Genomic DNA, 27,053 nt, shown 5'->3' with positions numbered 1-27,053 from the left:
TTTAAACTAACAGAGGGGAGATTCAGGAGGGATGCGAGGAAGAAATGTTTTACAATGGAGGTGGTAAATCACAGGTTGGCCAGAGAGGTGGTGGATGTACTGTCCCTGGAGACATTCAAGGCCAGGCTGGATGTGGTTCTGGGCAACCTGATCCCATTGGAGGTGTCTGCATTGAAGGTCCTTATTGCAAGGTGGTTGGACTAGAAGACCTTTGAAGGTTCCTTACAACCCAAACTATCCTATGATTCTGTGATTCTGTTTCTGATATCCAGTAGTCTGGTCAAAGATATTGTTACTTGCTTGTAGGATGATTGAGAAAGTGAACGGAATGACTTGTGTCATTTGTGTGCTCATGCTGTATCATAAACTCCCTTTGGAGAGAGAGATTTTTATTTTTTGGTGCCAGGTAAAATACATTATTCCCATAAACTGATTGTTTCATATTCAAGATTAATTTTTTTTCTCCCATTAAACTTGGCAAAGTCCCTGACCATCGTTGCAGATTATGTACATGTCAACTTTCAGAACTTTCAGTTTTAAGTTACTGAAATGGCAGAAAGCATCAGAACCAGTTTGATGTTTGATAAGAGCAGTGTTCTCATTCTTGGATAACTAAGTTTCTTTAACCCTTCAGGAGGAAAAAAAACCCACAAACCTGCAGAGGCTGAGAAACATAAAAAGAATTCCATTGAGAAACATGGGTGTGAAAGGGCAGTAATGTGAGGTCTTTGCTAATTGGAAGCACTTACGTTAGTAATGATGAAAATAGCAAACATTGGACAGTGATAATAGCAATACAGGCCTGTTCCTGCCTGGTTTCACAGGTGATTTTCTGTAGTGAATATTTTGAGTGTTTCAGGCTCTGCATAATCTAAAATTACTAAAGGTCTAAGATGTATTAATTTCCATACATACTCTTTTTAGTGAGATAACAAAATATAAAGCTTGAGCAATAGGTAGTTACCAGCTGAGGATTCTGAACTGTCATAGTTCTCTGGGTTCTACAAGTCTAGCTTTTACCTTATGTGCACTTGTCCCTTGGCTTTCCATAACATTTTCCTTGGGTCCTTCAGAACAGGGGTTTGAGCTCTGAAAACTGTATTTCTACCCATAGCTGCTCTTTTGAAAGCTGAAGAAGAAACCCACATGCCATCCTGAAAACCGGGTTATTAAGAAATGGATGAAAGTAAACTATCTGCAGAAATTGCACTGCCCCCAGGAGAAAACCTAGGCCTGAGCTTCCCAGTTTTATAGAAGAATGTTTCACAGCCCAAAAGTAAGCTTCTTCCCACCCACACTTCACACTGTTGTGAGCCTCACACCCTTGACCTGAGAGGACATTCCTCCCCCAGGTGGTGGTGGTAAGACTTTATTGGCTAAGCAAAGGAGCTCCACCTTTATGCTTAAGCCTCACAGTGGGATTCCTCTTGGCCACCCAAAACCAGGAGGTTGCCACCTTCTTGTTTATCCATTTGTCCAGTGTTCTTAGCTCAAAAGCAAGCACCAGCCCCTTTCACTTGCCTTTCTCAAGATTAATTGGGGTGAAGACCACAGTAACAGTACAGGACTGTCTTACTCTAAACTCCTTGTTTCAGTTGTTCTTTCCACAAAATTAGTTTGGTTCCCAGTGTCTGAGACGTGTGAGGGAGAGATTTCCTCACTGTTCCCCAGCTTTCTGAATCTGTGCTGCTTCAAAAGTTGTACCACAGTGACAGCTCCTTAACAATGCTGTTTCCTGAGTGTCTTCCACAGTTCTGGGGAGAATACCCACTACGTATAATTAGGGAGGTCATCATAATAATGATGACCACACTGGAAAAAAATAAATAAGTAATTGGTAATCTAAGCAGTGCAATGAAAAATGTTCCTCTGTGAGTGGTAGTTTGTTCAGAGATGATAACGCCACCTTCTTTTGTTTTCAGGTGTGGCTTGATCTTTTGAAGCCTGTTACGAAACAGATTAGAAGTAAGTATTTCCTTGCTGTCATTTACTTTTGTCATTCTGCGAGTACTTGAATAAATTAGGACTCCATCAGTTGGGATCTTCTCAACTTTCTTCACTAAATGTATTTATTTATTTTTTATTTCTGGTCTGTCCTTAAAATATGTACTGGATGTGCTGTGAAATTGTGCCACATGAACATATGAAGGGACTGATCCAGTAGGAGGCTGAGGTTTAGCCAGTCAGTTTAAGAGGTAGTGGTGGCAATGGAGGAAACTATTTTGTAGAGAAAAAAGAGTGCAATAAAATAAGTATTTGAGGAAGCATACACTGTCAACAGCTAGCGGTAATAAGGATAAAAGAAAAGGAGCAGGAAGACATAATTACTGGGAAGGCGCTAGCAAATGTATCACAACAGTGAGGGACATTCCTGCTGAACTTGGAACCAGCTTCATCTATTGAGCTTTGCCATTGAGATCAAGGTTTCATAGGTGACTCTCTGGTCATAATTTTCTGAGTGTATCATCTGGAGCCTCTCCTTTTCACAAAAGAGAGATCTGTTGGTTCTGTCTGTGGTCATACTTGTAAGAACAAATGTGCTGCTATTAAAACAGGAATTGTAATTTGCTAGTGGACTTGAAAAATAGATTGTAATTTAGCTCCCTCCTGTTCTGAAGCAAGGGAAATAGACACATGCATTTTATTGGATCAACTGATGTAATTACTAAAACCAGAGTCCATTTTGCCAGAGTATCCCACAACCAAGGTACTCTTTTATCTGTGTAAATTTTATTGTGCAGTCTCTAAATAACCTGAATAACAAAGAAAGGAGGTCAGCTTGTATGTATGCACTGCAGGTTCCGAGAATCGTCCTTTGTACATCATTCTGTGTAATAAAATTTGGTCAGCACATTACTGCTGTTCATTAACTTCCTTTGACATTTCCCATAGGACCGAAGCATGTTGTTGTAAAATTTGTAGTAAAATTCTTCCCACCTGACCACGCTCAGCTGCAGGAGGAACTGACAAGGTTAGTAGCTACATGGCTATTTTTTCTTACTAAATCTCTAGTGGACACAGGGAGAACATGGAATTTGAAATGACTGGGTGAGGATTGACTGGAAGAGCACCAATGGCTGCCTTTTGGTATTAGCTTCAAGTTCAGACCTTGAGGTCCCTTCCAACCTGATACTGTATGTATATGAAGGATCTATTAAGGTTCTTCCTTGTGAATAGGTCCTTCCTTTATGGTGAGAAACATTGTTCTGATGCAGTATTTCTTCACTGCAATTTTTCAACTTCTTTTCTGATCTGTAATATTATTAGTTTTAATTACAATTTTCCATTCTGATTCAGTATTTTGAGTATTAGTTTTTGGTTTCAGTCTTCCAACACAAGGAAGTTCTGTTTTACAAAGAACTCTGGTCTTCGTATGACTTGCTTTATAAAGAACAAGCCCACCTCTGTGATATTCTGTGTTTGTCTCTGTCTCGCTTTATTTTGGTAATAAAGCAATAGAATGGAAAAAAAAGAAATTATTGATATCTCCCACTGGCCTCGACAGAGAAAAGTGAAAGAGTGGGGTAGGAACAGGGAATATTTACTGGAAAGACTAAGTAAAAACAATAAAATGGATGAATGAAAACTCACAATGTGATTGATGTTGGTAATGGAACATTTCTGTTTCTAAATAGATAATCTACGTAACAGTTGCTTAGTATGTGAACTGTAAAATGATTTTTGTTGATTGCTTTCTGCACCTGAAGATGTGTCTCTGAATCCTAATGACTTTCTTGGTTAGATTTTAAATGTGCATGGTAGGTAACGAATATGTGTACAGAGCAGTGTGTAGGATGTGAAAGCGTATCCACAGGGAACAGCCTCATCACTTGAAAAAGTAGAGAATACAACACTTTTGTGCTATATTCTTCTACTAGTATGCTGAGTGAAATTAAGCAATTTAAATTCCTGTTGAAGCTTAAAGAAATTTAAATGTTGAAATAATGTTACAGACCTGTTGTCCCTGCACTTAAACTGTTAATGTAGAATTGTCCTATGTGGCTGAAATGGAGGCAGTGTTAAAAATGGCTGATGCATAGGCAGTGCAGGTAATGGGACTGCAGAAGTACCAGAGCTAGGTAGAGTTGTTTAATCAAGACCTTGCTCCTTGTTTCCAGGTGAGTGCAGAGGTGGTAGAGTTCTTGTATTCCGCAAGAACTAACTGATAACTGTAAATCACTGGTTTATCTGGCATTTCTTCGTAGTTACAAGCAGCTCCATTATCTAGTGCTACTTGCCGTGCGGTTGCTGAGCACTTAATAGCTGTCACATTTGCTTCCAGTCATATCTCATTGGTGTGGTTCCAAGGGAGGGAAAGAGAGAGAAAAAGAGAGATACTTTGGTTCTGCAAAGCAGCCACCATGTAAGACTGCAATGGCTGTAATACAGTACCTGTTATGCTTTACTTACCCTCTAAACTTGGGAAATGCAGATCACTTCTGTAGATTCCAAGAAGTTAAAGGAACATGGAGTCAAAAAAGGAGCTGGGGTTGAAATACTTTCCCCTCTTTCCCTTATGCTTTGTGTAATCCTTTGTTCCCTTTGGTTTCGCAGGTACCTATTTGCATTGCAAGTGAAGCAGGACCTGGCACAGGGAAGGCTAACATGTAATGATACCAGCACTGCCCTCTTAATCTCACACATAGTACAGTGTAAGTTCCCTTTTCTCTTCTTTCTAGCAGGATAAACAGGACGATTGGTTGGATGTGCTGTTAGTAGCTGCTCTAGGGACAGGTTCAAGCCATATGGACCTTTGAATGTGTTTCTGTATAACGGCATTCAAATACAGATAATTTACTCTTTCAAATAATGAAGAGCTCCTGGAGACACGACTTGCATTTTTAAGGCGCTGCACTTGATAGTCTGCCTAGGATCATTTAAAAAGCAAACTTTGCAGGCAGTGGCAAACAGGTTGAATTCTTCTAAATTCCTGTTTAATTATACTTTGTATCATGTCAGCAGAGCAGTCAAATTCCTGGAAATCTGTATGCTGTCTAGAGAATGTAGTAAACAAACATGCTTAGAATGCCAGACTGAATCACAGTCCTAAGAGGAAACTGATAGGGAAGTAAAAACCAACAGATTTTAAGCTTTTTTTTTTCTTTAATTGCAAAGTATGCACAATAACACTGTTCAGTGGAATTGTACATTAATTTTCTTAACCAAATCAAAACTTGTTTTAGCTTTCAGATCACTTGAAAGGCAATGTATGTTTTTCATTTCAGGATTTTATGGTTACTCATCTTGATTATAATGTTAGTAAAAAACGTTTAGTAGCTTGCATAATGGTCATAATAGACCATTGTTTTCAATGGTCATTGTGTGATTCAGTATTGCATATTTCCATTGAAATGCTGTTGTGTGGAAATTACAGTCAACAGAGACGTTTGTTATACTCTGAGTGTTATGGCAGTTTCTCATCAATTGCTGTTGGAAAGGCAGGTATTGCACAGTTTTCTATTTGCCATGGTCGTCATTGCCCAGTGTGACCGAGTAATGAAACTATAAGGTGTGCAACAGCCTCTCTGAAATTCTGTATTTCTCGTACCATTTTAAAACTGAGACTCTTGGCTAGTGAGCTTTTAATGTCTTTCATTTTATCCTGTTACAGTGTTTATCGTGCCAACGGTGGTTCTTTCCTTGGTTAAGCTAGTTCTTACTTTCACCTCAGGAAAAAAAGTCTTGATCATTTGGGGAGAATTGATTTTCATTTGTTACATTGCATTCTAGCAGGGTGAGTTTTCCTACTAAATGCCTGTGCACCAAGGAAAGGTGCTGGGGAGAAGACACCCTAATGCTTGTGCCTCTCTTCATTTGAGGTATTGCTCCATGATTATCCTTTCTTGAGCTCTTATACTTCATATGAATGATTTCTACTTAGATCCTTTTTCATGTCTTACTTATCTTTTATTGTTTACTCAGTGAAGTTCTTCACTGGACCACCTACATCTCTGGTGTCTGAACTGCTCAGAGAGCAACTGTTAACTTGTTTTTCTAAAGCAGCAGCGTAAGAGAGTAAAATACAGGATGTCCTTTCACATTTACAAACTGTCCCTTTCCCTCCTCTGTGCAGTCAAATATATCTCAGTGTTTTTTCAATTCCCCCATTATACTCCTCGCCATTCCCCTAGACACATCTATGCAGACTGGCAAGACGCTTTCTTTCGAAAGTGTGCAAAAATGGCAAATCACCACCATTGCTTTTATGCTGCTGAGGTGAATTATACTGTTGGATTAAATAATTCTCTTCAGTTGCTGGCATGATGCATTTGAAATATTTCTATTTTTTTGTCCCTTTCCCCTCTGAGCTGGAGATGCGGAGTGATTCTGAACTGGGATTTTAGTAATCAAGTAGTACTTTCGTTATAGGGTGAGTAAGGTAAGAGACTTCTGTACTCAAAAATGAGATTTTTTTCCCTTTGTCAGAAGGAGAGAGGTGAGAGATTTGTCATGCAGAAGTGAGAGAGTATTCACAGAATCTGAACTGCCATTTTGGGCAGAGGGATGTTGTGCCTCATGGTGCATCTGCCATCTCCTGACTGCAAGATGGACCTTTTGTTTGCTGTTTATGATTTTTCCCTTCTCCCTTTTTTTTGTGTAACAATGTTTGCTAGAAACCTCTGGTAGAAGTTTGCAGCTCTCTCATTCATTTATCTGTCTTCTTGTCTCATTAACATTTGTCTGTGAAAATTTTCTCTGGTCTGAGTTATCTATAGATGTACCTCACCCCCATGGCTGTCTTTTATATTTATTTTCTCTCTAGATTATTATTCAGTAGCAAAAAAAAACCAAACCCACACGTATTATGTGTTTGTCTGCAACAGAAATAAAACTAGACAGCTGATAAGAGTAATGATACCAAAGTGGAAAGCTTGAGAATGCAGGTTAGGGATTGTATGTCTTATCAGTGCTGTGCCTACCAGCGTTTTCCATAGGAGATATCTGATTCCAGGAGACCTTTATATTATGTATGCAAGCTTATGTCAATACTAGAGACTGTTATTTATATGAAAACATGACAGCAAATAGGTTTCTGTTAAATTAGCATTTATATTAGAGAATAAAATTTATATTTGGAACATGCTATTTAAAAACACCTTAAAAGCATTGTAGAAATTATTAAAAGTGTGAGGAAACTTTGATACTGGAAATGATGCAGTAATGTGAATGTGAAGTAAGAAGATGGACTGATTAAAAGAGCTGAAATACAAAGCATTAGACATATCAGTGCTAATGCAGACAGAATGCAGCATGATACAATGCACGTGTAAATAAGAGAAAAGAAAGCATCGATGAAAATCAGTCTTTGGTTAAAACACATGAGAAGATTTTAGAGAAGAGTTGTAAGTGATGCTGACAATGTTCAAAATACAACTCCCTCTCATTTTAGGGGGAATGCTAGTAGGAAGGCACTTAATAGGGAAAAGGAGGGCTAAGGAGACAAGTAAAAGCAATTGAGTATGAAGTCAGAGAGAACAAATTCAGAAGTAACTTGAAAGCCAGGAGGACAATTTGGATAATGGATTTGCAGCTGACAAATGCAGAGAGCATTATAGAAACCATGTAAAAGTGAAGTAAGAGGCTTCTGTACTCTTGGCTCTGAAGAAAGCCTTACAGAAGGTGGCTGAAATCCATCTATGTACAAGGACGTATAGAGTATGAACTGCATTTTAAAGAATCAAGACTCATGTTATTTGAGGTGTTGCAAACCTACACAGGCTTACAGCTTCATTAAAGAAGAGAAATTTGTCTTTTATTTGAATTAGGGTTAAAAGGAGATCCTAAAGATTTGTGATACTTGCTCTGTCATTCATAGATGCTTTGGTCCTCATCTTCCCTGCTTACACAAGGCTATTACCTCCTCATCCACATTTGCAGATAAACATCATCTAAAACATCTATTTTTTCTAAACAAACTTATTTTGGACAGAATTGGATTACGGGTTCATTTACGTGAGCAGAACTGAGGCAAATATCTGAGCTTGGGTCCATGATACACTAGGTCAACTGCACAATGTATGTGACTGCAATCTGGATGTAATTTGAGGGTGCTGCATTTTAATTTCACTGGCATTATTAACGTAGCAGCCTTTGTTGTAGTGATATTGCTGCTACTGCAGCAGGTTTGCTGGCAGGAGCTGCTACTCTGGCTGCTCAGTAAAAAAGCTAATGGCAAGATTTTCAGAGGCATTCCAAGAATAGCAGGCAACAAGATAGTAATCTGGCACCCACACATAAACTGCCTCCTTCCCATTCCCCAAACCCCCAAAAACGAGGAAATCTCACTCAATGGGCTGCAAAATGGAAGGTGGGTGTGACATACTGTTGCACACACGGTACTGAATAACTGCAGCAGATGGGAGCAACTTTGAGGAGGAGGGAGACAGAATGTGTCTCAAACTGCTGCAAAATTAGAGGAAGACGAATGTTTCATAACCCCATGAGGTGGGATACATGCCTGCGTTCAAACAAGCAAACAAAAGTCATCTTTCAGATTTCCCTCCAAGATTACAGCATGGGGCATGGGCCTGGGGAGTAAGCTTGTGCTTGGCTGCTCCGCGGAAAGGCACCTGAGCACCATGATGTGTGTGACAGAGGCAGATGAGTTCTGCTGAATTAGTGCTGTCCTCCCTGTCACCCCCACACTTATCCCGCACACAAGTCAGGGTGGCACTGTGATGTCTTCATTTTTTCAGTTGACATCCAACAGCTAATTAGATGGGAGGAAACCTTGGGCTTCTTTTGCATATCACATGCTAACGGGAGAAGAGAGGAATGTCTGGAAGATAACTCAGTGGGAATCTGAATTGTAAAACCATGACACAGCTTGCAAGAAACTGATTCTTTGTCCTCTTCCCAGCTGTCTGCACCTTTTGGATTGCACAGATAATTGAGATTTAATACAGTGTTTTAATAGACATTTCTTAAAATTCTCCATAGCTGAGATTGGGGATTTTGATGAAACCATAGATCGTGAACACTTGGCAAAGAACAAGTATATACCTCAGCAAGAAGCACTAGAAGACAAAATCATGGAATTTCACCGTAGCCACACGTAAGTCTTCTTTGTTCTTGTTAATGGTCATCTTTTCCTTTAGAGTAATTCTAACTGTAAATATGTGCTACATCATAAGTGCAAAAGAGATATGGACCTCTTGAGTTTCTCAGAGGTTGCTTCTTAAAAAATGTTCAAGCCTATGAGTTTCCTGAAGGTTACTTCTGCCTTTTTCTCATCATCATAACAAGATGTTTAAAGAGCAATTGATTTTAATATTCATTCAAGCATGTCATGATTTTACAGTCTATTTCATACAAAATGCTTCACTGCTGATTTTCTGCATGCAGGTATGATTGCAAATTATGACTGATCAGCCAGGCACTTCTGAAAACAGTCTTTTTTATTTCAAGGACATCAAATGTTGCCTTTTCAGCTTTCCATCTTTTTCACCACTCATCTAGAGATGAGTGAGCGAGTTTAGCAATAGTTCCAGGAAAAGCACATACTGCTTGCAGGATTAGGGATTTAGGGGAATAGAATTCAAGATGATGATGCACATCGGTATCCTAAGGCCTGGAGAAAAGACTAGTGGTAAGAAGATGGTTAAAAGAATTACAAATATGGCATAGAACAGTTAGGGGTTTTATGCTGTTGAGAACACTTTCAAGACCTGAATAGTTTCATTTTGAGCTAGATTGGATTAGATACGAATGGTAGGGAGTTCTATAGCAGTAATAATCAGAACTTCTGCATAATTCTGTCATGATTAATTTAGTGCTCAATGGTCCCCAACTTTTATGTTAAGGTTTTAATGTCTTCTGTTTTAATTTTGGTATTGCATTTACTTTTACAATGAGCAATGTCCATACATGTTTCTGTTTTTTTGTTTTGTTTTGACTTTTTTATTATTATTATTTTTTAGGAATACAGCATGTTTTTCTGATGGGAAATACAAAGAGAGGTAGTGAATTATGTTAGTTAATGGTTCAAAATCTGGCTGTATCACATGCTTCAGAATTGGAGCACTCAAAATTTCAAATAGACTGTAAAATCTGTGGATTCTTTGATACTGATTTAGACTAAGATAAAGCTGTTGTTCTAGCTGATATAATTCTGGGAACATAATAAAACCATACAGATCATACACCTCTGACAGGTTTCAGTCTCTCTGATGAAATGTCTCTTTGTTCTCTGAAGGACCTGTTAATCTCTATTAAAATGTGTGATGGATTTGTGTGTCTTCTCTGTTTTCTTTCTCAAGGGGGCAGACACCAGCAGAGTCAGACTTCCAGCTTTTAGAGATTGCTCGCCGGCTGGAGATGTATGGAATACGCTTACATCCAGCCAAGGACAGGGAAGGGACAAAAATCAACCTGGCTGTTGCCAACACAGGCATTCTCGTGTTTCAGGTTAGAGCTGCTCAGGACATGACTTTGTACTTCATAAAGCACAGATATTTACAGTGATGAGAATTTAGGACCTGAGCCATGTCTGAAAGAATTTGGTTGGGAAAATTCAGGAACTTCCACATTTTTTCTAACAATGACCTTAAACCTTTTATAGCTGCATTAGGTACTTCACTTCCAGGGACTCTTGCCTTATTTGCTTGCACAGGGTAAAACTCCATTTACGGCTACAATGTGCTGTTCAAGATGCAAACTGATCCATAGCTTACAATTTGCAAGCTAGTCATGCTGATACCTCCTACATATACCAGAAGGTAGGTATTGCAGGTGTGGTGCATACTAAATGGATGTGAAGCAGGGACAAATTTAAACAGCAGACAATGGGAGTACATGGAGAAGGACATAGATAGTGAATATAATCTCTGCAGCATTACTTTGTCAGAGTTTTTGCAATTTTCTTAACCAGTCTTGGCCATTCTACTTTTGCTGAATACATGAATCTTACTTCTTTCCCTGAAAGATCCAAAGTATTTTCCTTAGATTTCTTTCCTCTTCTCTCCTACCCCAGTCAGCCTAGCAAATGTTTGTGAAACGTCATTAGTAGATTTATCAAATTCTTGTTCTGCAGCTCCCTTTAGGTAAGTAACAAATTGGGCTTTTACAGTTGTGAAGGTACAGGTAGTCAGCTGGTATAAACCGCTTTCACCTCAGATGGAATTGCGTCTGCTAGCATCCAAAATCATATTTACCTCACTCTGTGTTAAAAAAAGTTAACTGTTCTTTAAAATACACAATTTTACACTTGTAATTGATTATTCATTTTAATTGTTTGACTGTAGTTAAAATACTAATGTTTCTAACTTTATAAAGTGCTCTGAGACTTTTTATGAAGAAAAACAGCAACAAACCCAGAATACTCTGACCCAGATGCTCTGAAATAGACATTAAAAAAAACAAAAAACAACAAAACCAGAAATATATATAAGCCCCAAATAACTAAATGTGCAGCTAGTAAAACCCCAAAACTGAAGCATCAGAACACCACAGTGATGTTAGAAATGCACATAACTAATTGTATGTTCACACCCATCCCCTTCTCCCCCACAGTATTTTCATCAGCTGAATTACTGAATTGCAAAGCCTTATAAATTGAGACTGTCTTTCATCTGAAAGTACATGTTCACATAAAACAGCATAGACCTCACTGGCCTGATTGGTAAAGCTCTAAAATTCAGTCATCTCTCCATGTCCTGATGTGTTAGGGACTTTCAAAACACATCTTTTATGAACTTTCAGAAATGCTTGAGGTTTTGCTGGGTCAAGCTCCAAGACTGAATGCTAAAAAAGAAGTCAGGTTCTAACCTGCTGGAATGTGTCCAGCAATTGGTGTCTGGCAGTAAGCTTAAGGCTTCCTTTAAGCACTTCACAGGGCAAGAGCCTTAAGTTCATCTCTTTAGTTTGGATATAACTGGTAAATACTGAACTATGAAAACCTCATTAGGAGAAAAGTAAAGGTTCACTCACAAATTACATAAGCAGTAGTCAGACTTATTTTAAAGCCTGTCATTTATTTAGAAATCAGTGTCAGTGCTGCTGAATATTCTAAGGGAGGTTAATTATGGGATTCTTAGACAGCAGGTTGACTTAGCAGAGATCTTCACACTGTCATTACTCCTACGGCGTCTGGTGACAGCACCCAAATCAGCATGGGTTTCTGCATTTAGCAATCCTATAGTAGCTCTCAGAATTTTGCGCTGTAAACATGTTTGTACTAAGTCTTTACTGAACAAACTGCTGTTAATGAGTATTTTAAAATAATACATCAAATACTTTTAAACATAGGTAAGATTGAGACTTCGGGGGGGGTATGGGCTAATGATGCAGTGTCTGGGAATTGTACTGTTTTGAAGATAATTTCTTTCAGGCTTGCTGTTTGCTTCAGGGTTTTGATTGCTTTTTGGGGAAAAGCATTTTATGACTCGTTAGAGACAACTTATTTAAGTTTCATTTACTTCCATTGCTCCCTATGATAAAAGCTCAGAATACTTCTAGTTCGGTTGCTCTATTTCCCTCAGTTAAGTATTATTTAAAAGGGTGTTTATTTTGCCCTGTAGAAAGACTAAGAGGGAGGAAATCTACCCCCCCAAAAGTGAGGTGACACATTATGTGTTTGGATTCCCGGTAGCTGGTAAAAGGAGGAGGCACCTCCGGGAAGTAACTTGGTCCACTGAAAATCGGAGTCAGCATAGTGGAACATCATCTGGGCAAAAACTGGACCGCCCTGTTTTGTGCAGTTGGTACTGAGTCAACTCAGTATACCTAGTCCTAGGTGCAAGAGTTTAATTATAAGTATCTGCTTCCACTCACAGCACCAGTTGCCTTATAGTTTGTGTTATCAGAGAATGAATGATAAGAAAAAACAATTTCAAGTGAAGTGAGTAGATTTATTTATGACAAATTTACTCTAGTGGTTTAGGTTTCTCCATTCAGATCTGGAATACTTAAACTCTGCTGTCTTTTTTCTCTTTAGGGTCACACCAAGATCAATGCCTTCAACTGGGCTAAGGTTCGAAAGCTGAGCTTCAAAAGGAAACGTTTCCTTATCAAACTACGTCCTGATGTGAATGTAAGTTCTTGTCGAGAATTGATGAAGTTGACAAAAGGTTATTTGGTAACTTTCTACTCACAGATCAAACATATGGTTTTGTCACCTCAAGAAGATTTCTTTATTTAAATTGATTTGTTATGTTCACTCTTGGTACTGTATGCATCAACCTGGCATCTCAGGTGAGAGTTCTAGCAAAGGAAATGTTAACTGAATGTCACAGATTTGTCTTCTGGCTGTGACTCTGGTACTATATTATCAGTTCTTAAGTTGTAGCATGTAAACCACCTCTTGCCATTAATTTTGTCTCTGTCATATTTGTCAGTGAAGGGAAGTTAGAGCAATAGCTGTGATGCTGTCAGTCAGATTGTTGTCTCAGAGTGGGAAAGGTGGGGCCTGTTAAGCCTAAAGGGCAGTGAAAAAAGCTTTATTTTTTTTGTAGAATAGCACCTCTGTGTCAGTGTAAATCTTTGTAATACATGTTGCATGCTTCTTTACATTGCAAGTTCTATCTGTTTGCAGAGTTCATTCCAGGACACCCTGGAATTCCTTATGGCCAGTAGAGATTTTTGCAAGTCTTTCTGGAAGATCTGTGTGGAGCATCATGCCTTTTTCAGGCTTTTTGAGGAACCTAAACCAAAGCCTAAACCTGTTCTTTTTTCTAGAGGTTCATCATTTAGGTTCAGGTAAGAACTGCATTCTTCTTCCACCTTTGTTACCTCCCCATTTCAAAATCACATCCATAATGATCTAAGATTAAACCTATTATTTTCACCTTCCTTTATTTACATTGTAGTTTGCTTCTTTATATTTTCCATTGCATCTTCTCAGCAAGAACAGTGCAAAGAACACTGTAGGGAAAAAGCCTGCATTAATTTTGTATTAGGTGTTGCAATGTAGCTTTCTGGAGGTATGATATAATGTGTATAGATTCCAGCTGTTTTCACATAAGAAAATCCACGTGTGTCCTAAACAACACTAGCTGGCAACTTTTTGGCACACTTTGGATCCTCTGCTTCTAGCATGGGATCTTTCCTGTGTAAGAGAGTAGATATTTTTATTTCCATTGCATGTTGCTGTGGTCAACCCGTTTCTGTGCAGTAAGAAACAATGGCTTGTCTTCATGGTGAGACCTTTATGCTTGCAAAGGATTCATGTGAGATGACCCCTTATGCTGAGACCAAATCTACCTGCGATGTTGTTAAAGCTGTAGAAAAGTTTTTAATAGTTGGGTTAATGTGGTTTTTTCCTTACACTGACAGAAGCCTCATTGTAGATACTGTATTGCATTGCATATGCGGGGGGGGAGGAGGGAAATCCTTTCATTCATACAGTTTATTTTGTTTGTAAAGCTGATATAAACTGAACAGCTAGAAACCCTCTTTGCTGAGATAAGCTGTACACTCCAGTTGTCTTGCACAAGAACGCAGCAGATACAGCCATTCAGTCTCTCTTTCCACTTTTTTTCTTGCCTGCAAAGTAAATTAATCAAGATGGGAGGACCTGTGTTAGAGTCTGCCTGAGTAATAAAAGACTGTAGGTCCATTCAACTTACCTTCTGCTTTAGAGAGCAGGTTTTGGCTATGTCTTCCACTCAGTGTGGTCTGTGCTAAATAAATTCAGTAACTTTTTCCAGACCTTATGGTAATTCAGTTGGTTGAAAGCTTCTAATGAATGGGAGGAATTTGGTTCTCTGTTGAGCATTCTCAAGGTGTGGGTTTCCTTTACTGGTCCCAGTTTCCTTTGGAATTTATAACTTTGCACAATAAGAATTGCTGGGATTTCTCACTACTTTTTCACAGCCTGTAGCAAAAAGGGTGAAAGGGATTTCTAGCCTACATTTCTGCAGGAAATATGTATAAGCTTAGTTGACATTTTTCGTAGTAGCAACTGAGTCATGAAATGTATTTCTGCTCTTTTCATCTTGGTTCCATGGTTTACTCATACTAGGGAAGGCTGGTATTTGACCCAAAATGATTCAAGAATATTTTTTTTTCCATGAGAGGAAAACTTAAACCCTGCTTTGCTTTTTATTGTGGTGACTTCCCAATAATGTAGTACCCCATAAAGGGCACACAACAGAATTTAAGCAGCTCTGAAATGGCATCCAAAAGTAGTTCCATAGTGAAAAAAAAAAAAAAGAGGCAAGTAATGTGCAAGTTGATAAAAATATGTGTTTATTTCTGTGTTTTAATTCCAGTGGTCGGACTCAGAAGCAAGTTCTTGACTATGTTAAAGAAGGAGGGCACAAAAAAGTGCAGTTTGAAAGGTGAGAGGAAATAAGTAACCTGTTCAATTTTTTGTTAATCAAACAAAAGTAACAATTTCCAGGTAGTTATATTCTAAGATCTTGGCACCAGACCAAGTTTAAAAAACAAATCCTTCTTTGCTGGTTTGGTCCAATTCCGATTTGGTCCTGAATATTTTGGTGGCAGTTGTTATAACCCATGGTTTTCTTAAAGTGAGTATTTTTCAGTGTGTTTTTCAGCAGTGAATGTCTTAACCATCACAGGTAACTTCTTCCTGTATTGATTTGCACTCTCTTTGGTGGGTTGTCATTAATGTATAGGAACAGGGATATTCAGCTCATAATAATACTGAAAGTAACAGAAATAGGCATAGCCAACCTCAAGTGAGAGTCTCCAGGGAAATTTTCCAACCTGATAGAGCCAGTTCTGTCTGAGCTCATCTTTTTCGTGATGAACTGAAAGTAATGGCCAAGATGCCACAAAGGCCGTGACAACAGTTCCTTGCTTATGAGTCATGTTCATATGATAGACCGGTTTTGCTTCAGTGCCACTCCCTTTTCTTACAGTGATGTGTTTGCAGCACATAGTGCATTGAAATTTTACAAAAAGGAGGAATGTTAATGTGGTTGGGAGCAAACTTTCGTGAAAGCTGCTATTGAGAGGTTTAATTTTAAAAGGCATTTCTCTTGATTGCTATTTGTAGGGGGGAAAAAAAGCAATGAAATGGCTTCTTACCGTGATTTTCATTTTATCTCCAGGAAACACAGCAAGATTCAGTCCATCAGGAGTCTGAATGCACAGCCTTCAGAACAGCATACAGAGGTGCCAAAACAAGTCAGTGATGTTGATGAAACCCTGGCTTATGCCTTTTAGACATTTCTTGTTAGATTACCCTGATTACTGGTTTTGAATTTCTAGGAGCATAGATTTCTGCTCACCATTTACCTGGGAGCCGAGGAGCCCTGGGTGTCATAAGTTTTAGGTTCTTCAAGTAGGACAGATTCATTTTCACTCTGGAATAGTGTTACTTCCAGACAACCAGACAAATATAAATACAGAGCTTATCTGAGCTGTACTAATGACCATCTGAAAAAGCTGCAGTCCGCAGTGTTATTGCTAGGGTCCTGGGTTCTATTTGGTTATTGTATCTGGGAAAAGTTTAATTCTTTTCCTTCACTGAGAAGTCTTAGTTGTCCATGACAAGGTGTTTGTTGTATTAGCCAGGGAGAAGAAGAATTATTTCCTTAGAAAAATTACAGCTCTGAGCATTATAGTCATTATCTCTGGTAGATACCTAAAGTGTTTGTCTTACGTTATTAGCTGCTATGCATTAGGAGTTTGCAAATCCAACAGCAGCGAGGTTGCACCAGCTGCATTTTCCCAGGTCCAGCTAGTAGTAAGGCTGTGAATGTATTCCCTATAGACACCCACATAAATGCAAATATACAGTGTATATACACAAGCCAGTCACATACGTAAAAGCAAACAGAAAACAGCACCTCCCACAAGAACAGTGCCAGTAGCCTCACCCTGTTACATTCTTTGGCTGATCAGGTTGCAAGTTCATTAGTGAAAAATATGCATAGGTATATACAGTATGGATCCTTCCCACAACTGCTCTTAGACACTCGTCTATCCAGTAGTGGCCCCTGGATCCCTAGGTCTCCCAGTGGCTGGACATACAATCCTGCAAGGCTCACAGCCCCACTCCAATTACTGTTGCTCAGACATACAGACGCACACATGTATGGGTTTCTCCAGTAATTCATCTTAGACAGTCTCTCCAGTAACTGACACTTGGATTCTCAGGTTCCCGGTTACCTCAGCCACAGAGAAAAACACATAAAAGATATCTCTCCGATAGCTGGTACAGACTTCAGACATTACTAGTAATTGACTCCCAGACCCAATGGTCTTTCCAGCATCTGGCTGGCCTGACTTATAGCTGCTCCAGTGTATGGCTTCCAACTCTTATGCTTCTTACCAACTAGTCCAGTTGAATGCTCACTAACAATTACGCATTGACCTACCTACCCAGCCAGGTCTGTTGCTGTGGTCTCTCCAGTTGCTGCTATCCCAGACATACCCAGACCATGGGGTGATGGCTCTCCTGGGACAGCATCCAGAGGAGCCAGGTCAGGGAGCTCCATTTTCCTGACTAGGATATTGGGGTTCCTCCACCTGCCAGTATTTTTCTGTGCTCATCTGTGTTTGTTGAGGCAAACCTTTAATGACATAACTTTATGTTAGATAAAACTTAAATGACAGGATCAAGCTACTAGGTTAGTGTATCTAAGAATGCTACCCGAACCTTCACCTTCATTGCATTGCTTCCTTTTGATGTTCAGAGTATCTCTCATTTCTGCAAATCTAAGAACTTCAGAGAATTCTATTACAAATGCAGCCCATTTGAACTATCTGTTAGCATTTTAAAATAAGAAAGACAAGCTCAGGTAGGTAGACCGTAGCTACAGGGCCAAATGCGACATATTTATATATACAGAAAAGTCAGCCCATGAACTAGTGGCAGGTATGCTCCAGGGAGTGAATATGGGGTGCTCAAAAGCCCACACATGGCTTTTTTAGTGTATATAAGTAGGCTGTGCAGAATTTGTCTCATGTGTTTATCTTTACCTCCACCTCCTCAGAGTAGTGTGAACAGGTTGATGCTCCAGAGTGTTGATGGCTGCCTTAGGGCACACAAGGACCTCAAATACCACCACATTGTCTGCCTTCCCTTGCTTAGCTTATATATTTTTCTGTTATTTAAGATCAGAGACCTCTTTTTTTTAATTGTATTTGTTTTGAAGCTTGGGTTACCTCTTCTGCTTTCAAGAGATTCCTATGTTGTACCATGCAAAATTCTGGTGCGTAATTACACGTACCCTTTTCCCTCTGACTCTCTTCCCTCCCAAACCTCTCCCTACCCCCTTTCCTTCCCCCTTTGTCTCCCCCTTGCCTTCCCTTTTTTTATCTTTCCAGAGCTCTAGCTTTGCCTATGGAGACGATAATGATACTGCAGCAGTGCAGAGCTGCCGGCAAGGAAAGGAAATGAAAGCGTCACCAAAAGACACTGGACAGCACAAGAGCCATTCCTTAAAGAAGAGCCCAAAGGAAGGCAAAAAGGTGGATGGAGCAGTGGTGTCAACAGTGGAGGAAGAAGAGGAGGCTGCTAAGGACAGGATGCAGCAGAACAGACCTCAATCACAGCAACCAAGCACAGGTCCAGCTTCCAGGGCTGCTCATGGCAGCAGCACCTCCATTCCTTTCATTGACTGCAGTGATGTAGATAGCGAGTATGATCTGCTCAGAGGACAAATAACCCGGTCATATTCCCAAACAAATGACAATTATGAGGGTGATTTGACCAGTGGTGCCTATATTCACTACAGAGATGAAAATTGCAATAGAACTAGATACAGGGATTCCTCAGCTTCTCTAAAGTCTTCCCAGTATCTCTCTGAAGAGTACCTTGATGATGATAACCCAGCTAATATCTCCTTCTACACTGGGGGAAGCCCCAGGATGCCAAGACACAGCTCACTGGTTGACGAAATGTTTAGAGGGCCAGGGAGTCGGAGTCCACTGGCCACTCCATTGCCTCCCAGCAGCAAAGGGTCAAGCCCTAACATGAGCCTGAGTAGAACTGGCTCTCAGGGTTATGTCTCAGAAAATGGGCATGACTGCAAGGTGAGGACTGGGGAGGAAGATAGCCATGACGGCAGCTGCCATGGGTATTGCAGATATTCTCCAGGTTCTCAACAGTCTCGTGCACAGAAAAAAGCAGATCTCTGCAATAAATCAGTTACAGATCCATTTATCCTAAGTCAGATATCCTCAACCCCTGGACAAGAGTGTAGATCAGAGAGGTATTGTAAAGGAAGTGGGATGGCTAAGGTGTCTTTTCCAGAAGGCAAAATGATGGCCAATGGTATGCCAGCTGGGGCACAATCAAAGCATAGCCCAGTCATACAGTCACTGCATGGCAGTGGCATGGTGGATCACATGGCTGCAGTCCAGATGATGGAGGGCTCCACCAGCAGTGGGACAGAATCAAGTGATTCTGATTCAGAAATCATTAACCCCTTCACTCACCCTCTGGTGTTTGGAAATCCCATTGTGCTGAGTTCCTCTCCCATGCCTAGAAATAAGTATTCATTGGGAAGCCTTCAGCTTGAGGAGGAGGTAGAGGAAGATGTGTCTGTTCGTCTCAGTGATGAAGATGGTGTGCAGGTGTTCAGCTGCTAAGGACCAGGGAGTATAAGACCAGTGGATACTGTGATTGCTCAAAGTGGTTGTATCTTCTGGTGTTCATGAAGAGTGGCTCGTAATAATTTCAGTGTATGGGCTATTTCAAAGACTTATCATTATACTGACCAGCCAGAGGGAAGGGATGCTGGACATACAATAGTAAGTCTCAGTGAAGCTTAACAGAAACACATCTCCTCTGAAAGGCAGGAGGACTGGAAAATTATTACTCATTGAGGTACCTTTGTAAGACTTTAGACACTCACCAATTCTTTGTATGAAGTCATATTTTAGGTATATATTGTAGCTACTTTGACACTTGACTAGTTATTTTGACAAAACAAACAAAAATGAAATTAAGTAGGTACGTTGTGCTCTTTTGTATTTCTGTTACTTTTTCTTTCCTCTCCTGTATAAGGAGAACAACTAATGAGTGCCTCAACAGAGTTAGAGTTAAAAACTTGCAGCCAAATGCAGGCAGCTCGATATTCAGGACCAAGTCTTGTTGGAATCCTGAAATATACTGGAAAATCTTTTCACAGCAAGAATGTGTTTGGTCTACTCATCTTCATAACCCGTTTTATAATCTTAACTGATGAACTGAGGGTACAAATCAGGCATGTATACAGGAACAATGACAAAACAATTATAAGCTTTTTCTTCAGTGGGTTCAACAGGCTGATTTGGTGATGGAGATTTTGAAACTCCAGACTCTTCCTTGGGCAAGAAAGAGAACAAGATGAAAAAGATAATTCAAGTGAACAGAACACTTAGATTGAAATAGCTCTAACAAAGAGTGGTATGAGTATTACTTGCAAAGCAATCCTTTATACCCTTTGTCAGTGTGGTATAAAGATTAATTGCAAGGGATTTTTCCTCCTCCCTTATTCTTTCAGTGAAATTATTATGGAGACATCAAAGTTTTGTGGTGGGCGATTTTTGGTGGGGGTTTGGAGATGGTGGCTGTTTAATTTTATTTTTTCTTTGATCATGAAAAGTCTTTCTCTGTACAGGATCCAATTAGTCTGTCGTAGGCAAATTTTTTTTTTACAGTGCCGCCTCATAAATTTTTCATCCCCTGACACAGAAAAAGATGGCACTAACTGTGGTCCAGGCTTTACTGTACATAGCGTAGTGAGATTTTGGCCCATGTGCAGAAAGAGTGAATAATTCTCTATAAACTTCAAATTCATGTGCTCAAAGTATTGAGAATTAAGGCTGTATCCTAATAAAATCTGATTATAGTTTCTTGAGTTAATGAAGAAAATCCAGATAGAAGGTCTCCTGTATGGAAAGTGTCCTGCAGTTATTAGAGCTGGGAGACAAGATGTTCTCTGTAACACTGGCCTTAATTTCAACTTTCATATATTTTTCTTGTGGGGGAGTGGAACCAAATCTGTGAATTTTAAGTGATGAACAAAAGCATTGACTGAAATGCAGGTTGCTTGCAGTGATCTGCATCATACGGTGCATGCATGCAGCGATAATGGTCTACCCACATAAGAACTGATGAATAAGTTACAGGAATTCATAAATCTAGGACATATAAAATTTTGAAGATTGTTTTTTACAAAAATAATAAAATAAGATTTCTTTTTGATTTTTCTACTGCCTTGGTCTATGCACACTTTAAGAGTTTAATCTGAGTGAAGGATATTTAAAAAGATACCTACAGTAGTTAGGCATGTCTTGTTGTATACCTTACTTTTTTGCAGTAAAATATACTTTGTGTAAATATAAGTTCTAACCTGCTCATCTCCTTTAGCATGTTAGGTTTTTTAAAGATTAGATACCTCATTTTTGAACTGGAAGATGTAAAGCATCTCTTTAGACAGTGATATTTCGGTGACAGGGAATGCTCTTGTTTGTTCCTGTAGTTTAAAGCATGAATCAAGGAACAGCGAGATTGGTAATTAGGAATAAGCTTACTTGTATGTTATTCTAAAAGAAGATGGTTTGTGTTTTGGATTTAGTACAGCTGTAAAATAATTGCCTTGAACTTCTCAATATTTAAGATGAAATATAAGTAGTTGAAGCCTGCATTGGCAGATAGCATGAGGTTGGGGAGTGGGTGCATGAGTCTTCTATTGATTTGGGTTGTGGGTTTATTTTGCTGCCTGTGTAGCAAAAGTACCAGTAGTTGTATAGTAAAGTACTAACAGTCTGGACAGATGGTTTAATTGCTTTGTTAACCAGTAAAATTACAGTTCAGATAATGGATTTTCAGCAAAAAGGATTTGCAGTCGTTTCTGCTACTTAGGAAAAGTGAATAGGTTTCATATTGTTTGGATTTAAGTGAATATGAAAGTGTTGTTTACTATTTTGCATCCTTTCAGATACTGTTTTCAGGCCTGATTTTTTGTCTCATATGCCTACAAAAATAATGGATTTATAATTTTACAAGAACAGACTTGCTGGTAGCTGGAGTTAGCCTAGTTTCTAATGAAGTACCTCAATAGCTTTTATTACTTTCCCGTTTGAATACTATCCTCAAAAATGAAATACGAGGATTTTTCTCTCACTGTTTTCTGTCATCTGGCATTTTTTCAACTTTAACTGTTTAAGTGGTTGTTGTTTCAACACATGTGAAATTCTTCCAGTTTGAAGAAATGAAGTTTGTAAATTACATAGGAAATAATTTCATTGAGGATGAATCATTTCTGCAGCATTCTTATGCCACTGAAGTTCCATCTAATATCAGTTGACAAGTATTTAATTAAAAACAATCTGTGGGCCAAATTCCTCCACCAGGCATGTGGTTCGTGTCTGAGTGCTTGCCAAGAATTGTAAGTGAGAGCAGTTTTAAACTGATGTTTTCACATAGGATTAGGTCCCTTAGAACCCATCTGGTAGTTTGTTTCTGTAGGACAAATACAGAAAGACCTTGCAGGAAAGAACAGAAACCTTTGGGGAAGGACTACAGATGAGATAGTTCACAATGAACTAACGATGAGATGGGAAGAGGAGCCAGTCAATTCAACTTAGTCATTGCAAGCATTGATTAATCTACATACACGGGTCAACAGCAGTGGTCTAAGCATACCTGTGTCTCAAGTGTAACAGAGGTAGTTATAGACTAAGTAAAAGATTTGATTCTCCCACTAATTCCAGTAGATTTTGGAGTGTGGCTGATAGTACTTCTGATTCACTGTTCTAAATCTTTTATTCTCAATAATTAATGTTTAAATCCCATACTCATCAATGCCCAGATATCCTTAAGTAGTTGCTACAAATGAGGGAGCCGAATCCCAGTAAGATCAAGCAGCTATGTCTGCTGTGGATGAGTAGTGCTGAGCTGCCCACCTCCTGTCTTCCCAGAGGATGTGGAGGAAGCCTGTTGGTGGGCTGCCTAGATGGCTTATCGTTGTGCTGAGCCAACTCTGTCCATGCAGTTGGATGAATGTGGAAATTAGTTGCAAAGGCAGTTTATGGGTTTGTCCCAAGATAGTGTGTAGGTGTAGTTAGTCTATGGATAAAAGGCACTCTTGATTCTTTCTTTGCTATTCCAACTACCTGATAACTTTCAGTCATGTTCTGCAATGACAGTAGAAAAGTTGTGTCAGACAATTCTAAGTTTATTCCAACCCAGCAGCACCTCAAACTTGCTATGTCCTGTTGGGATCTTCTTGTTGGAGGGGTTTTGTTTTTCATATCAGCCTTTCCTAGAAACTAGTTTTCCTCAGTGACCTGAGATGTAAAATTTGACAATAAATTTGGCTAAGTGAAGGAAATGTGGATAGTGGCAAGTTGATGTAGGAGCTAGGAAGTACATAGGATATTGCAGGTATGGAGATTTGAGTAACTGATATCTGAATGGCCTAGACTACATTGTTTTCCTTGTGCATAATGGAGAGGGGTGTTCTCTGAAGATGATTGTACTGAGTGCTGCAAATGCCTAGTGCCTAGTTAACCCATTAACCATTGCAGTGCACACTATATACAAATTACATTGAAGAAAAACTGGAAGAGACATTTCTGTAGCTAAAAAATGTCAATATGTAGCTGAAGCTTTTTAGGTTTGCTGTATTTGAGTGTACATTGTGGGAGCTAGGGGAGTTGAGATCAGTTGTAGAGTAAATAGATGAGCACAGAATCATAGGCTGGTTGGAAAGGACCTTAAGATCATCTAATTCCAACCCCAATGCCAGGGGCAGGGACGCCTCACACTAGACCATGTTGCCCAAGCATTATCAGAGTTGCATGATAATAATTTGAAAAAATAAATCAATCTACCAGTTTGCTTCAAGATTAAAGGGCATGCAAAATCAGACAGAATTTTCTTGACAGGAACATTAGCAATGCTGAACCTAATCATTAGGGCTTAGCAAACAGTGAAAAAACAGTGGTTTGCAAATTAGTTCAGTTAGTGAGAAGAGTATTATTACACCAGAGTTATTTAGGACCTTCTTGAATATTTGTAGGGCTGGTTTCTGTTTGCACAGTTGTTTTTGGAGAAGCTTTTATTAGTTGGAGCAGCTGTGTTCATTCTGAAGCGGTAACATTCACACCAGAAGTTCTTATCTGGCCTCTTATGCAGGTACAAATTATATGTACAGATGCGCATGCAATTATTTGGTGGTGACCAGAGAAAGTCAAATGGAAAATGGGTTAGACAGATCTAAGACCTGTTTATAGCTTCTCGTTTTCTTCGCTAAAGAAGCAGAAATGTTTTCAATTCTGTTGTCTTCTGTCCCACAATAAACACACACATATTATCTCCATAACTGAAGTTTCTTCTGGAGGGCTCCAGGGTTGGGAAGATAAAATAAAAGAGAACAGGAAATACCTTAAGCACACTGAAAATGTCTAGCCATATTTATTTACAGTTCCCTTTGGCATAGCATGCTTTCCATCCTTTTCCTGAGAGTTTAAAGCCCTAGTAGTTCCATAGGGTACGGAGAGCAAGAACTGTGTTGGTCAGTTGAGCTCTGGTAGTAGACCTGATTTTGAATATTGATAACAGTGATTCAGATCTCATCAGTATGATTTATGTGCAATTAGCATGAATTGTGGCTATTTCTGGAACAGTTCTTCAGCAGAAGAAAGGGTTTCTGATCTGTGAATTCTGTCAAATACCATGTTTGTTTAAAGAGACTTATTTGTCATAGTGAGGCATTAGGCTGCTGGCGGAGGTGACTTAAGAATGAAATTTTAATTGCTGCAATTCAACTTGTAATGTTTTTAGGGGATCAATCCTTTTCTCCATACCAAATAAGAGAGACCCTAAATATAGGAAGGAAAGCGAATCTTCTGGAACAGTTTTTTTATATGTACACCTTTCTTCTGTTACCCTGCTGTGAGACACAAATGGTAGGCCAGCAGTCCTTTTGTCAGAAACCCAGTTGTTTGTTGGTGTCTCCTACTTGATGATGAAGGTTTTGGGGTTTCATGTCTGATACACGGTGTTAATGTCAGGAGGCACCAAAGATTAGAGTGATGTGTAGCCTTTCTCAAGTGTGTGTAGCAGCAGACTCTGGTTTCAGTCAAGCTACTTTACAAGACAGTTTTGGCCATGCTGTCAGCTTCTAGAAAGGAAGTTTAAATCTTAGGAAATCAATTTACAAAATCTTTCCTCCTCTACTTCAGTAACTTCTTTAGTTGCTGAAATAAGCCTAGGCAAGGGCATGTATCTTATTTACTTACATTTATAAGGAAAATAATTCTTGTGCAACGTGTGGATCCTGAGCAAAGGCATCTTCTGCATTCCTCCGTGTGGTAGGCTGTGTGGTGCCATTGACATTTTAAAATGCAGAATTTCTACTTAAAACTCAAAGGCTTTATACGAATAAGAAGCCTTGTTTGGGTGACATATAGCAGTTCTTTATATTTTGTCTTCTAATTCTGTGGTCTATAAGGAGCGTGTAGAATAAGCTTGTTTTATCTTGTCTGTCATTAAAAGCAGTGAGCACTTTGTTTTAAATGTTGAGAGATCTTTAAAGCCTGTGTGCCTGGCTGAGCTGTGTATTCACAGGCATGTTTTTTCACAATAAGAGATGGTGTTATTACAGTAAGGGGGGTAAAGCCCTTAGAATCATGAATCTACATGACATGATGGAAAATACTTAGTTTGCTCTACAATCATTAGAGTTCTAAAGTATAATTGATGGGGTTTTGGTAAAGTTTTGGCTCCTGAGAGCCATAAAAACCCAGAGTTCCTACTGGTAAAAATTAATTCTAAAGACAGTAATGATACATCTGTCATGGACTGAGTATGGAAGGTTGAAAGAAAATGAATGCTTTCTTATTCGAGGGCTTTCAGGCTTGTAAAATTATATTAGATGCTTGCTTTAAAATGCTGCAAATCCTGTTTTGAGAAGAAAACAGTTTTTTCCCTTTGATGGTTTACAGCAAGATCAGAGGTAGGTCTTTCTGTTCAGTTCAGTGAATGGTAGAGCTCATGACTGTTGCCTTTCCATAAAGCACTTAAAAATCTTTGATTAGCTGAATCCATATTTTTCCCTTTTCCTGCTAAGAAACTCACTTGGGCCCACTAACAAAGTTCATAAGCTTGGCAGTGTTTCACTTATCCAGCCCTTTCCTGATTTCTATGTGTGCACATGCATAGATTTTTTAAAATAAATCTCAAAAGTTAAAATTAATTTTTAAAATTGAAAATGCTGGGGACTTCATTCTCATTTTTGTCATTTGTTTAATACCGTTTAAAGAGAAACATTTTTTGTTTCATTGTATGCACTGTTTTGTCAGCATGTACCTCTCTGGGAGAAAAAGCCTTTTCAATGTTCTGTCTATCCTCAAAGCATGGTGTATCTTCTGTTCCTTGCATTGTTTGCAGCACTGTCTCAATGTCCTTTTACTGCAGAAATACCTATTTGTATTGGGAGTACCTAATTCCTCTTATTACAGTAATCCTGTTTTATAGAGCACTTCTCACCTCAAAACTGGAGAAAACCCCCACCAGGTTGTGAGTCTCAAATTGAGAAACAACACATTGTTAAGGAGCAGAAGAGTGGAGGGAGGGGGAAAGAAAGTCTGTTTTCCTGGGCATTTGAGCTCCATTGAGCACAGCCGGATTGCCCTTCATTTCCTAATGAAGGCTGCACCCAGTGATGATGGCGTCTGCCATAGCTCATGTAAGCAGGATCACTGCAGTCTTGGGGAGATGTCTTGATGAAATGGACAGTATCTGTGGCGTAAGCTTACATGGGGGCTTAACATTTTCAGTTCTTTTGTAGCACTATGTCAAGTTGGTTTAAAGGCAAACAAACAAAAGCAAACCAGCCCTAGCTCTGGGTGCATCAGGGAATCCTATAGGTTGCTCTATTTCTGTCTGGAAGGATCAAGGCTAGACAAAGGATTGATGCCCAGTGACCTTGTATTCTTCCCAGGCTGTACTGTTCACTCTTTGTTCTTAAGATGCAAGTATACCCTGATGTAGGCCAACAGCAGTTACTGTCTGATTTCACACTCACCACTGTCTAAAACTGCAGTATACCAATAAAGCATGGACCTTTACCAACTGGGGAGGTTGCTGGCTACTAAACCAACACCAAGCTTGATGAGACTATAAGCATGTCAAGCCGTTTAAC

The 27,053-nt window shown here is 39.3% G+C and overlaps 1 protein-coding gene across 6 annotated transcripts in view; it reads left to right on the top strand.

Moving 5' to 3' along the window:
• Nucleotides 1-27,053, top strand: part of FARP1 (FERM, ARH/RhoGEF and pleckstrin domain protein 1) — a 220,571-nt gene that overhangs the window by 152,454 nt on the left and 41,064 nt on the right. For 4 of the 6 annotated variants that reach the window (XM_061361089.1, XM_061361086.1, XM_061361085.1 and 1 more), the window contains exons 4-13: nt 1,923-1,965; nt 2,893-2,971; nt 4,555-4,652; nt 8,941-9,055; nt 10,260-10,407; nt 12,935-13,030; nt 13,532-13,695; nt 15,210-15,278; nt 16,017-16,092; nt 18,241-18,481. In XM_061361089.1, the coding sequence (XP_061217073.1) occupies nt 1,923-1,965; nt 2,893-2,971; nt 4,555-4,652; nt 8,941-9,055; nt 10,260-10,407; nt 12,935-13,030; nt 13,532-13,695; nt 15,210-15,278; nt 16,017-16,092; nt 18,241-18,481 (1,129 nt within the window). The remainder of the gene's footprint in view (nt 1-1,922; nt 1,966-2,892; nt 2,972-4,554; nt 4,653-8,940; nt 9,056-10,259; nt 10,408-12,934; nt 13,031-13,531; nt 13,696-15,209; nt 15,279-16,016; nt 16,093-18,240; nt 18,482-27,053) is intronic. The other 2 variants (XM_061361088.1, XM_061361087.1) reach the window with 1 other exon arrangement.

The sequence above is a fragment of the Neopsephotus bourkii genome, unplaced genomic scaffold (assembly GCF_033783945.1).
Source record: "Neopsephotus bourkii isolate Nb327-2 ecotype Australia unplaced genomic scaffold, CSIRO-AGI_Nbou_v1 NB_1052, whole genome shotgun sequence".
In the NCBI taxonomy this organism is placed as follows: Eukaryota; Metazoa; Chordata; class Aves; order Psittaciformes; family Psittacidae; genus Neopsephotus; species Neopsephotus bourkii.
The sequence above is the reverse complement of the archived record's forward strand: the minus strand, read 5'-3'. Positions and strand labels throughout refer to the sequence as shown.